General features: G+C 39.2%; 1 protein-coding gene across 4 annotated transcripts in view; it reads right to left on the bottom strand.

Moving 5' to 3' along the window:
* Positions 1-12016, bottom strand: part of AK9 (adenylate kinase 9) — a 190039-nt gene that overhangs the window by 75030 nt on the left and 102993 nt on the right. For 3 of the 4 annotated variants that reach the window (XM_032275055.1, XM_032275052.1, XM_032275053.1), the window contains exon 20: positions 8561-8713. In XM_032275055.1, the coding sequence (XP_032130946.1) occupies positions 8561-8713 (153 nt within the window). Of the gene's footprint in view, positions 1-8560; positions 8714-12016 lie in introns of those variants that run through there. The other variant, XM_032275054.1, reaches the window with a different exon arrangement.

The raw sequence follows: 12016 nt of genomic DNA, 5'->3' as shown, positions 1-12016 counted from the left end.
TTGCTATTGTAAACTGTGCTGCAATGAACATTCGTGTGCATGTGTCCTTAGAGCAGAACGATTTATAATCCTTTGGATATATGCCCAGTAATGGGATTGCTGGGTCAAATGGAATTTCTATTTCTAGGTCCTTGAGGAATCGCCACACTGTCTTCCATAATGGTTGAACTAATTTACACTCCCACCAACAGTGTAAAAGTGTTCCCATTTCTCCACATCCTCTCCAGCATCTGTTGTCTCCAGATTTTTTTAATGATTGCCATTCTAACTGGCATGAGGTGATATCTCAGTGTGTTTTGATTTGCATTTCTCTAATGACCAGTGATGATAAGCATTTTTTCATATGTTTGTTGGCCTCATGTATGTCTTCTTTTGTAAAGTGTCTGTTCATGTCCTTTGCCCAATTTTGAATGGGCTTCTTTGTTTTTTTCTTGTAAATCTGTTTTAGTTCTTTGTAGATTCTGGATATCAGCCCTTTGTCAGATGAGTAGAATGCAAAAATTTTTTCCCATTCTGTTGGTTGCCGATTCACTCTAATGACTGTTTCTTTTGCTGTGCAGAAGATGTGGAGTTTGATTAGGTCCCATCTGTCTATTTTGGCTTTTGTTGCCAATGCTTTTGGTGTTTTGGTCAGGAAGTCCTTGCCTATGCCTATGTCCTGAATGAATTTGCCTACGTTTTCCTCTAGGGTTTTTATGGTGTTAGGTCTTATGTTTAAGTCTTTAATCCATCTGGAGTTAATTTTAGTGTAAGGTGTCAGGAAGGGGTCCAGTTTCTGCTTTCTGCACATGGCTAGCCAGTTTTCTCAACACCATTTATTAAACAGGAACTCCTTTCCCCATTGCTTGTTTTTGTCAGGTTTGTCAAAGATCGGATGGTTGTAGGTGTGTGGTGTTGCCTCTGGGGCCTCTGTTCTGTTCGATTGGTCTATATCTCTGTTTTGGTACCAGTACCATGCTGTTTTGATTACTGTAGCCTTGTAGTATAGTTTGAAGTCCACTAGTGTGATGCCTGCCCCCTTTTTTTTTTTTTTTTTTTTTTGCTTAGAATTGACTTGGCTATGCAGGCTCTCTTTTGGTTCCATATGAAGTTTAAGGTGAAGAAGGTTCTGTGAAGAAGGTCATTGGTAGCTTGATGGGGATAGTGTTGAATCTGTAAATCACTTTGGGTAGTATGGCCATTTTCATGATATTGATTCTTCCCAACCATGAATGTGGAATGTTTCTCCATCTGTTTGTGTCTTCTCTTATTTCGTTGAGCAGTGGTTTGTAGTTCTCCTTGAAGAGGTCCTTTACATCCTTTGTTGGTTGTATTCTCAGGTATTTTATTCTCTCTGTAGCAATTGTGAATGGCAGTTCATTCTTGATTTGGCTCTCTTTAAGTCTGTTATTGGTGTTTAGGAATGCTTGTGACTTTTGCACATTGATTTTGTATCCTGAGGCTTTGCTGAAGTTGCTTATCAGTTTCAGGAGATTTTGGGCTGAGACGATGGGGTCTTCTAGATATACAATCAGGTTGTCTGCAAATAGAGACAATTTGACCTGCTTTCCTATTTGAATACTCCTTATTTCTTTTTCTTGTCTGATTGCTCTGGCTGGAACTTCCAATATTATATTGAATAGGAGTGGTGAGCGAGGGCATCCTTGACGAGTGCCAGATTTAAAACGGAATGCTTCCAGATTTTGCCCATTCAGTATGTAATTGGCTGTGGGTTTTTCGTAAATAGCTTTTATTATTTTGAGATACGTTCCTTCAATACCTACTTTTTTGAGGGTTTTTAGCATAAAGCACTGTTGAATTTTGTCACAGGCCTTCTCTGCATCAATTGGGATAATCATGTGGTTTTTGTCTTTGGTTCTGTTTATGTGGTGAAACACTTTTATAAACTTGCGTATGTTGAACCAGCCTTGCGTCCCTGGGATGAAGCCTACTTGATCATGGTGAATAAGCTTTTTGATGTGCTATTGCAATCGGTTTGTCAGTATTTTATTGAAGATTTTTGCCTCTATGTTTATCATGGATATTGGCCTGAAGTTTTCTTTTCTTGCTGAGTCTCTGCCAGGTTTTGATATCAGGGTGATGTTGGTCTCATAAAATGATTTGGGAAGGATTCCCTCTTTTTGGATTGTTTGAAATAGTTTCATAAGTAATGGTACCAGCTCCTCTTTGTATGTCTTGTAGAATTCGGCTGTGAATCCATCTGAACCTGGGCTTTTTTTTTGGGTGGTAGGCTCTTAATTGCTGCCTCAACTTCAGACCTTGTTATTGGTCTATTCAGGGTTTCAGCTTCTTCCCAGTTTAGGCTTGGGAGGATGCAAGTGTCCAGGAATTTATCCATTTCTTCCAGGTTTACTAGTTTATGTGCATAGAGATGTTTGTAATCATCTCTGATGATGGTTTGTATTTCTGTGGAATCTGTGGTGATATCCCCTTTATCATTTTTTATTGCATCTATTTGATTATTCTCTCTTTTTTATTAATCTGGCTAGTAGTCTGCCTATTTTGTTGATCTTTTCAAAAAACAAGCTCCTGGATTTATTGATTTTTTTTGAAGGTTTTTTTTTGTGTGTCTCTATCTCCTTCAGTTCTGCTGTGATCTTAGTTATTTCTTGTCTTCTGCTAGGTTTTGAGATTTTTTGGTCTTGCTCCTCTAGCTCTTTCAATTTTGACAATAGGGTGTCAGATTTAGATCTTTCCTTGCTTCTCATGTGGACATTCATTGCTATATATTTTTTTCTAGACACTGCTTTAAATGTGTCCCAGAGATACTGGTATGTTGTGTCTTCGTTCTCATTGGTTTTGAAGAATATCTTTATTTCTGCCTTCATCTCATTGTTTATGCAGTCAACATTCAAGAGCCAGTTGTTCAGTTTCTATGAAGCTGTGCGGTTCTGAGTTAGTTTCTCAATTTTGAGTTCTAACTTGATTGCACTATAGTCGGAGAGACTGTTTGTTATGATTTCCCTTCTTTTGCATTTGCTGAGGAGTGATTCACTTCCAATTATGTGGTCAATTTTAGAGTAGGTGTGAAGTGGTGCTGAGAAGGATGTATATTCTGTGGATTTGGGGTGGAGAGTTCTGTAAATGTCTATTAGGTTTGCTTGGTCCAGGTCTGAGTTCAAGTCCTGGATATCCTTGTTAATTTTCTGTCTTGTTGATCTGTCTAATATTGACAATGGGGTGTTAAAGTCTCCCACTATTATTGTACGGGAGTCTAAGTCTCTTTGTAGGTCATTAAGAACTTGCTTTATGTATCTGGGTGCTTCTGTATTGGGTTCATATATATTTAGGATCATTAGCTCTTCTTGTTGCATTGATCCTTTTACCATTATGTAATGTCCTTCTTTGTCTCTTTTGATATTTGTTGGTTTAAAGTCTGTTTTATCTGAGATGAGAATTGCAACTCCTGCTTTTTTTGCTCTCCATTTGCTTGGTAAATCTTCCTCCATCCCTTTATTTTGAGCCTTTGTGCATCCTTGCATGTCAGATGGTTTCCTGGATACAGCACACCTATGGGTTTTGGCTTTTTATTCAATTTGCCTGTCTGTGTCTTTTAATTGGGGCATTTAGCCCATTTGCATTTAGGGTTAATATTGTTATGTGTGAATTTGATCCTGCCATTTTGATGCTAGCTGGCTGTTTTGCCCATTAGTTGATGCAATTTCTTCATTGTGTTGATGCTCTTTACCATTTGGTACATTTTTGGAGTGGCTGGCACTGGTTGTTCCTTTCTATGTTTAGTGCCTCTTTCAGGAGCTCTTGTAAAGCAGGCCTGGTGGTGATGAAATCTCTGAGTACTTGCTTGTTCGTAAAGGATTTCATTTTCCCTTCACTTATGAAGCTTAGTTTGGCTGGATATGAAATTCTGGGTTGAAAGGTCTTTTCTTTAAGGATGTTGAATATTGGCCCCCACTCTCTTCTGGCTTATAGGGTTTCTGCTGAGAGATCTGCTGTGAGTCTGATGGGCTTCCCTTTGTGGGTAGCCCAACCTTTCTCTCTGGCTGCCCTTAGCATTTTCTTCTTCATTTCAACCCTGGTGAATCTGACGATTATGTGCCTTGTGGTTGCTCTCCTTGAGGAATATCTTTGTGGTGTTCTCTGTATTTCCTGGACTTGAATATTGGCCTGTCTTGCTAGGTTGGGGAAGTTTTCCTAGATAATATCCTGAAGAGTATTTTCGAGTTTGGATTCATTCTCTCCGTTACATTCAGGTACACCTATGAAACATGGATTAGGTCTTTTCACATAGTCCCGTATTTCTTGGAGAGTTTGTTCATTCCTTTTTACCCTTTTTTCTCTAATCTTGTCTTCTCGTTTTATTTCATTGAGTTGATCTTCGACCTCTGATATCCTTTCTTCTGCTTGGTCAATTTGGCTGTTGAAAATTGTGTATGCTTCATGAAGTTCTCGTGTTGTGTTTTTCAGCTCCATCAATTCACTTATATTCCTCTCTAAGTTGTTTATTCTCATTAGCATTTTGTCAAATCTTTTTTCAAGATTCTTAGATCTTTGCATTGGGTTAGAACTTGTTCTTTTAGCTCACAGAAGTTTCTTATTACCCACCTTCTGAAGCCTGATTCTGTCAATTCATCACACGTATTCTCCATCCAGCCTTGTTCCCTTGCTGGTGAGGAGTTGTGATCCCTTGTCGGAGGAGAGTGTTCTGGTTTTGGGTGTTTTCATCCTTTTTGCAATTGTTTCTTCCCATCTTTGTGTATTTATCCACCTGTCGTCTTTGTAGTTGTTGTCCTTCAGATTGGGTCTCTGAGTGGATGTCCAGTTTGTTGATGATGAAGTTATTTCTTTCTGTTTCTTAGTTTTCCTTCTACCAGTCAGGCCCCTCTGCTGTAGGACTGCTGAAGTCCACTCCAGGCCCTGCTTGCCTGGGGATCACCTGCAGCAGCTGCAGAACAGTAATGGTTGTTGCCAGTTTCTTCTTCTGGTATCTTTGTCCCTGAAGGATACCTGCCTGATGTCAGTCTGAGCTCTCCTTTATGAGGTGACTCTTTGGATATATGGGGGTCAGGGAGATGCTTGAGGAGACAGTCTGTCCTTTATAGGAGCTCAAGCGCTGAGCTGTGAGCTCCATTGTTAATTCAGAGATGCTGGGCAGGTATGTTTAATCTGCTACAGCAGAACTCATAACTCCCCCTTTTTTTCCCCAAGTGCTCTGTCCCAGGGTGTTAGGGTTTTATTTATGAGTTTCTGTTGTACTGCTGCCTTTTTTCAGGGCTGCCCTGCCCATCGAGGAGGCAGCCTAGTCACTGTATGCCACAGATGCTTTGCTGAGCTGCTGTGGGCTCTGCCCAGCTGCCGTGTGAACTTCCCTGCAGTCCTGTTTATATGGGTATAGTTAGAACTGCCTCGGCAATGGCGGCCCGCTTCTGTAATGGCGTACTCTCTTTGTAATGGCAGGCTGCCTTGGCAATGACGGGCTGCCTCAGCAATGGTGGACTACCTCTGTAGTGGTGGAGTGCCTCGGTAATGCGGACGCCCATCCCCCACGGAGCTGGACCGTCCAGGGTTCAGCTGTGGTTGCTGTGAAACTCTCAATCCAGAGCATTTCAGATTGCTGTTTTTTGTGGGAGTGGGACCAGCTGAGCCTGATCACCTGGCTCTCTGCCTCGGAGCCTTTGTTTTTTTTTTTTTTTTTAGTTGGAAGGTTGACTGTCTCCTTGGTGTTCCAGTTGCCTGTTGAAAAGGTGCTGGAATCTGTGTGATTTACCATGCGGTGACCCACTGTGCCAGCTGAAACAGCTGCACTGAGATTTGTGGCTCTTTTTTTCCTGGGAATCTCCTGGCCTGGCTCCCTGATTCAGTCCCTTTTTCTATCAGTTGAATGGGTGACTCTGTCTTCCCGGAGCTCCAATCGCCAGCTAAAATGGTACCTGGATCCATGTATTTTGTATGGAGAACTGCCATGCTGGGATGCCAGCCAAAACATCTGCACCAGCCAAAACAGCCACACTGGCGACCCATGGGGCTCCTCCACCTGGGAATCTCCTGGTCTGTGGGCAATAAAAATCCGTCTGGAAATGCGGTGTCTACTCACCCTCTGCACTTTCGCTGGGAGCTGCAATCCTGAGCTGCTCCTAATCGACCATCTTGGATCCTTCCTGTTCCTGATTTCTTTTACACATTACTTATAATGAGTTTCTGTTAAAGTATCCATGAAGCCAGGCACAGTAGATCATGCCTGTAATCCTAGCCTTTGGGAGGCAGAAGTGGGAGGATCGCCTAAGGCCAGGAGTTCAAGACCAGCCTGGGCAACATAGCAAGACCACATCTCTACAAAAAATAAAAATTAGCCAGGCATGGTGGCTCATGCCTGTGGTCCTAGCTACTTGGGAGACTGAGGTGGGAAGATCACTTGATCCCTGGAGTTTGAGTTACAGTGAGCTATGATTGTACCACTGCATACTAGTCTGAGTGACAGAGCAAGATGCCATCTCTATTACAAAATTTCTATTCAATATATTCGTTAATTTTGATCTGCAGATACAGTATACAGCTAAGTCATTCTAGAATTTTTATTTTCAGAATCAGATTTTTCTCAGGTATGCTACTATGCTTTTTCTATAATATAAGAAATAATTTACAAACCTAATTTTTCAGGCAAAATTTTTTCCCTATAGCAGTAGTTCTCAACTGTTAGCATGTATAAGAATCACTGGGGTGTTCATTAAAATGCAGATTTCTAAATTCTATCCTAGACTTACTGAACCAGAGCCTGCATAGAGCCTTATTTTAAAATAAGATCCATCGGTGATTCTGATACAGGTGATCTACCACCTATACTATGAAAAAATATTTCTCTTTTATGTGAAACTCTAAAGTTTCAGTTAAGCATTTGTTTAAGAATTTAAGCAGATTATCCCTTATTTCTTAGGTGAAATCATGAACCTGCCCCTAGGCATTCCATTCCTGCAACCTGCATCTGTGCAAAGGAAGTATGGGAGATACTGTTAGTTGGCTCCCTCAACCCCTCCCCCCTATTCTTCTATTCTATTGGCTTCTACCATCTAGCAAGGAAGCCAAATCCAAATTAAATTCCCAGATTCCCTGCAGATAGGGGTAGACAATGATATAATATTCTGCTCAATGAAATGTAGGCAAAAGTCTCTGGGAACTATTTCTTGAATTAGAAATAAAAAGTAAAAGCTTGCAAGAGGAAACATGCAGGAGCCACCTTTGGATTGTGAGGATGGAATCATATACTTCATCAAAAGTAGTGGAGAGAAGTACAGGAGGAAAGAAGATGCTTGGGGCTTCGATATCTTTATAACAAACCAGACTAGGGCTCTTAGATGTGCATAATATGTGTTTGCCATTCCTTGACATCTCATTCTCATGAACATTCCTGATGTGCCATCATGAGGGCAGAATTCCAGTGGATCAATGATATGCAGGAGTTACGCATGACTGAGTGGGCAGGTGGGGAATGCTGACAGCCTTAGAGATCACACTTTTACTTTGAACTGGGACTTGTTTCAAATGCAGAAAGTAAACAATGACATTCAGAGAAACACAAATGACCAAGGAATCCCATAATATCCTTTCTTATTCCCGTTACTTTCCTGTATTAGCCAACCATTTAGGCCGAAAATGATGACATAGAAGGAAAGGTAAAGGTAGCTAAAGGTAAAGAGTGTTGGAGAATATGTGTATATTAAGAAGAGAAATAAAAAATGAAAAAAAGTTTTGCTGCACAAACTAACTCAATATACTTGTCAGGATGAAACACCTGCACATACGAGCTGTGAAATATAAATTGTGCAATTTTCATTAATTTCCCTTAGTCCTGCTTCTTTTATAAGCTCACAGTACTTCCAAGCCCTTAACTGCTCCAGGCTACCATATAGTTACAGGTATCTGAAGACCTTTTATTTGTAGAATGAGTTTCAGGTTCAATACTAACTCTGCTTGAAAACACATACAAGCCTCATTCCCATCACAGGTGGGTACCCTATCTTCCTGCACTCTCTAGTTCTTGCAGTGGCTTTCGTTGCCCTCTTCCCCTGCCCCAACCACCAAATGAGACCTCTGAGGTAGGGCTTAAAGAGTTAATTCCCTTATATTTACATTTAAAATGATCTTATATTTGCATTTAAAAATGGCATTGCACACCATAAAGAGGAGCTGTAAAATTCATGCTAATAATTCAAATTTTTAATTTAATTTTTCTTTACTAAGAGCAATAATAAACAGCAAACAACAACAACAACAAAAAAACACGATGACAGAGAGAGATACTATGGAAGAAAGGAAAAAGCGTTATATTTTACTACCTTTAGTGACCTTTTTTTCCTGCTATTTGAACAACATGCCCCCAAAATTACATAACCAGCTGTGCTCATGCCAGTGCCGGAGCAGAGCAGACTCCACTTTCCTACCACACTCAAAACTGTGGGATTTGGACTCAGTGCCTGCTCCCTGGGGGCTCATCTCTCCATTCTCATTCAGGTTCCATTTTACCAGCATATATACATACACACATGCCCAAACAGGCACATTAATGCACAGGAGTAGAATTAAGAACATGCTCTCAATCAAGTCTAACCTGCTTCAGGCTCACTTTCAGGGACCTCAGATGCTTCAGACTCCTCAGGTAACAATGAGCCTCGGGTATCTTGAGATGCCTCAGGTTCTTCGTGAACTTCTAACTCATCACCTTCAATCTCCTCTTCATCCTCATTATCAGTTTCTTCAGCTTCTAAAAAATTTTGAAGAATTAAACTATCATTTGGGAGAAGTCAACAGACATTTGTAGGGTGCTGATAAGTGCTGAGGCCAAACAAATAATACAATATGGTCCCTGCCCTCTGGAGTATATTGTTTAATGGGGGAGATAGAAAAATTATCTATATATAATAGCTATTCATATAGCTATAATATGTAATGGTAAAGGATGCTACTCACCTGTTCAGAGTGCTATGGGAGTACCAGACTAGCAGTTCATTAAAAAATGGAAATGTTTATGGCAGTTCCAAATATCCTTACAGTAAATCTAGAAATAGCCCAATGTCCAAAGAAATGGCTACATCTGCACCATTCAATATGGCAGCCACTTGAAATGAAGCTAGTCCAAATTGATATATATACTGCAAGTATAAAACATACAGTAAATTTTAAAGATTTAATATTAAAAACTAAATGTAAAATATGTGGCTTTTAGAAAATTTAAAGCTCCACGTGTGGCTTCCATTATGTTTCTAATGGGTAGCACCAGGCTAGATGACATATATAATGATTGATTTTCTTACAGCTAACTAAAAATAATAAATAATGTAGTATATTAATCAATACAGTAGATGTAAATACAAAATACAAAAATTAGCTGGGAGTGGTGGCATGCACCTGTAGCCCCAGCTACTTTGGAGGCTGAGGCAGGAGAATCACTCCAACCTGGGAGGTGGAGATTACAGTGAGCTGAGATCATGTCACTACACTCTAGCCTGGGTGACAGAGTGAGACTCTGTCTCAAAAAACAAAAGCAGAACTAGTAGCTGGTTTAATAACTACCATAATTTTGGAACAGTGATAAGCATGTAAAGATATGTAAAACTGTAATGTGATATGAATACATCTTCATTTCTTTTGGTGACAAAGTCAAGGTATTGCTAATATTATTGTGGTTTGCTGCCTATATTAATTGCTTATTAAAGGAAATAATAAATTTCAGTTAAAAGTTAGTGAAAATAAATTTGGGATTATTTTCCAATTAAGTTTACATATCCTTGAATTTTACCCACAGACCCTAGGTTAAGAACTCCAGTCTTTTTAAAATGTCTGTTTTATCTTTAAAAATTTTTTTTATTCCAAAAGTTGTTGTGGAACAGTTGGTGTCTGGCTCCATGGAAAAGTTCTTTAGTGATTTCTGAGGTTTTGGTGCACCCATTACCCGAGCAGTGTACACTGTACCCAATGTGTAGTCTTTTATTTCTCATTTCCCTCCCACCTTACCCCCAACTTTCCAAAGTCCATTATATCATTCTTATGCCTTTGTGTTTTTATAATTTAGCTCCCACTTATAAGTGAGAACATACAACGTTTGGTTTTCCATTCCTGATTTACTTCACTTAGAATGATGGTCTCCAACTCCATCCAGGCTGCTGTGAAAACCATTATTTCATTCCTTTTTGTGGCTGAGTAGTATTCCACGGTGTGTGTGTGTGTATATGTGTGTGTATATATATATGGCATTTAGGCTGGTTCTATATTTTTTCAATTATGAATTGTACTGCTATAAACATGTGTGTGCAACTGTCTTTTTCAAATAATGATTTCTTTTCCTCTGGATAGATACCCGGTAGTGGGATTACTGGATCAAATGGTAATTTTACTTTAATTCTTTAAGGAATTGCCATACTGTTTTCCACAGTGATTGTACTGGTTTATATTCCAACCAGCAGTGTTAAAGTGTTTCCTTTTCATCACTTCCATGTTAACATTTATTTTTAAAAAATTTTTAAATTATGACCATTCTTGTAGGAGTAATGTGGTATGTCACTATGGCCTTGATTTGCATTTCCCTGATAATTAGTGATGTTGGGCATTTTTTCATATATTTGTTGGCCATTTGTATATCTTCTTTTGAGAATTGTCTATTCATGTCCTTAGCCCACTTTCCAATGGGGTTATTATTTTTTTTTTCTTGCTGATTTGTCTGAGTTCCTTGTAGATTCTGGATATTAGTCCTTTGTCAGAAGCATTGTTTGTGAAGATTTTCTCCCACCCTGTGTGCTGTCTGTTTTTACTCTGCTGATTATTTCTTTTGCTGTGCAGAAGCTTTTTAGTTTAATTAGGCCATATCTATTTATTTTTGTTTTTGTTTTTAGGTTTTTGGTCATGAACTCTTTGCCTAAGCCAATGTCTAGAATTGTTTTTTGATGTTATCTTCCAGAATTTTTATGGTTTCAGGTCTTAGATTTAGGTCCTTGATCCATCTTCAGTTGATTTCTCTGTAAGGTGACAGGTGAGGATCCAGCTTCATACTTCTACATGTGGCTTGCCAATTATCCCAGCACCATTTGTTGAACAGGGTATCTTTTCTTCACTTATGTTTTTTTTTTTTCTTTTTGCTTTGTCGAAGATCAGTTGACTGTAAATATTTGACTTTATTCTGGGTTCTCTATTCTGTTCCATTCGTCTATGTGTCTATTTTTATACCAGTATCATGCTGTTTTGGTAACTATAGCCTTGAAGTATAGTTTGATGTTGGGTAATGTGATGCCTCCATATTTTTCTTTGTCTTTTGGAATAGTTTCAGTAAGATTGGTACCAATTCTTTGAATGCCTGATAGAAATCAGCTGTGAATCCATCTGGTCCTGGAGTTTTTCTTATTGGCAATTTTTAAATTACAGTTTCAATCTTGCTACTTGTTATTGGTCTGTTTGGAGCTTCTATTTCTTCCCAATTAAATCTAGAAGGGTTGTTTATTTCCAGAAAAGTATCCATCTCCTCTAGATTTTCTAGTTTGTGCACATAAAGGTGTTCATAGCAGCTTTGAATGATCTTTTGTGTTTCTGTGGTATTGGTTGTAGTATCTCCCACTTCATTTTTCTTTTTCTTTTTTATCTTTTCTTTTTCTTTTTTCTTTTCTTTTTGAGATAGAGTATTGCTCTTTTGCCCATGCTGGAGTGCAGTGACATAATCCCAGCTCACTGTAACCTCTGCCTCCCAGGTTCAAGTGATTCTTGTGCCTCGGCCTCCTGATTAGCTGGGACTACAGGTGCCTGCCATCATGTCTGGCTATGCGTGGCTAATTTTTGTATTTTTAGTAGAAATGGGTTTTTGCCATGTTGGCCAGGCTGGTCTCAAACTCCTGACCTCAAGTGACCCACCCGCCTTAGCTTCCCAAAGTGCTGGGATTACAGGAGTAAACCACAATGCCTGTCCTCCCGTTTCATTTCTAACTGAGCTTATTTGAATCTTCTCTCTTCATTTTTAGGTTACTCTTGCTAATGGTCTAACAGTTTTGTTTACCTTTTCAAAGAACCAGCTTTTTTTTTTTTT

The sequence above is a fragment of the Sapajus apella genome, unplaced genomic scaffold, assembly GCF_009761245.1.
Source record: "Sapajus apella isolate SASKATOON/1434 unplaced genomic scaffold, GSC_monkey_1.0 scaffold6, whole genome shotgun sequence".
NCBI lineage: Eukaryota > Metazoa > Chordata > Mammalia > Primates > Cebidae > Sapajus > Sapajus apella.
Note: the sequence above shows the minus strand (reverse complement) of the source record. Positions and strands in the feature narration are given on the sequence as shown.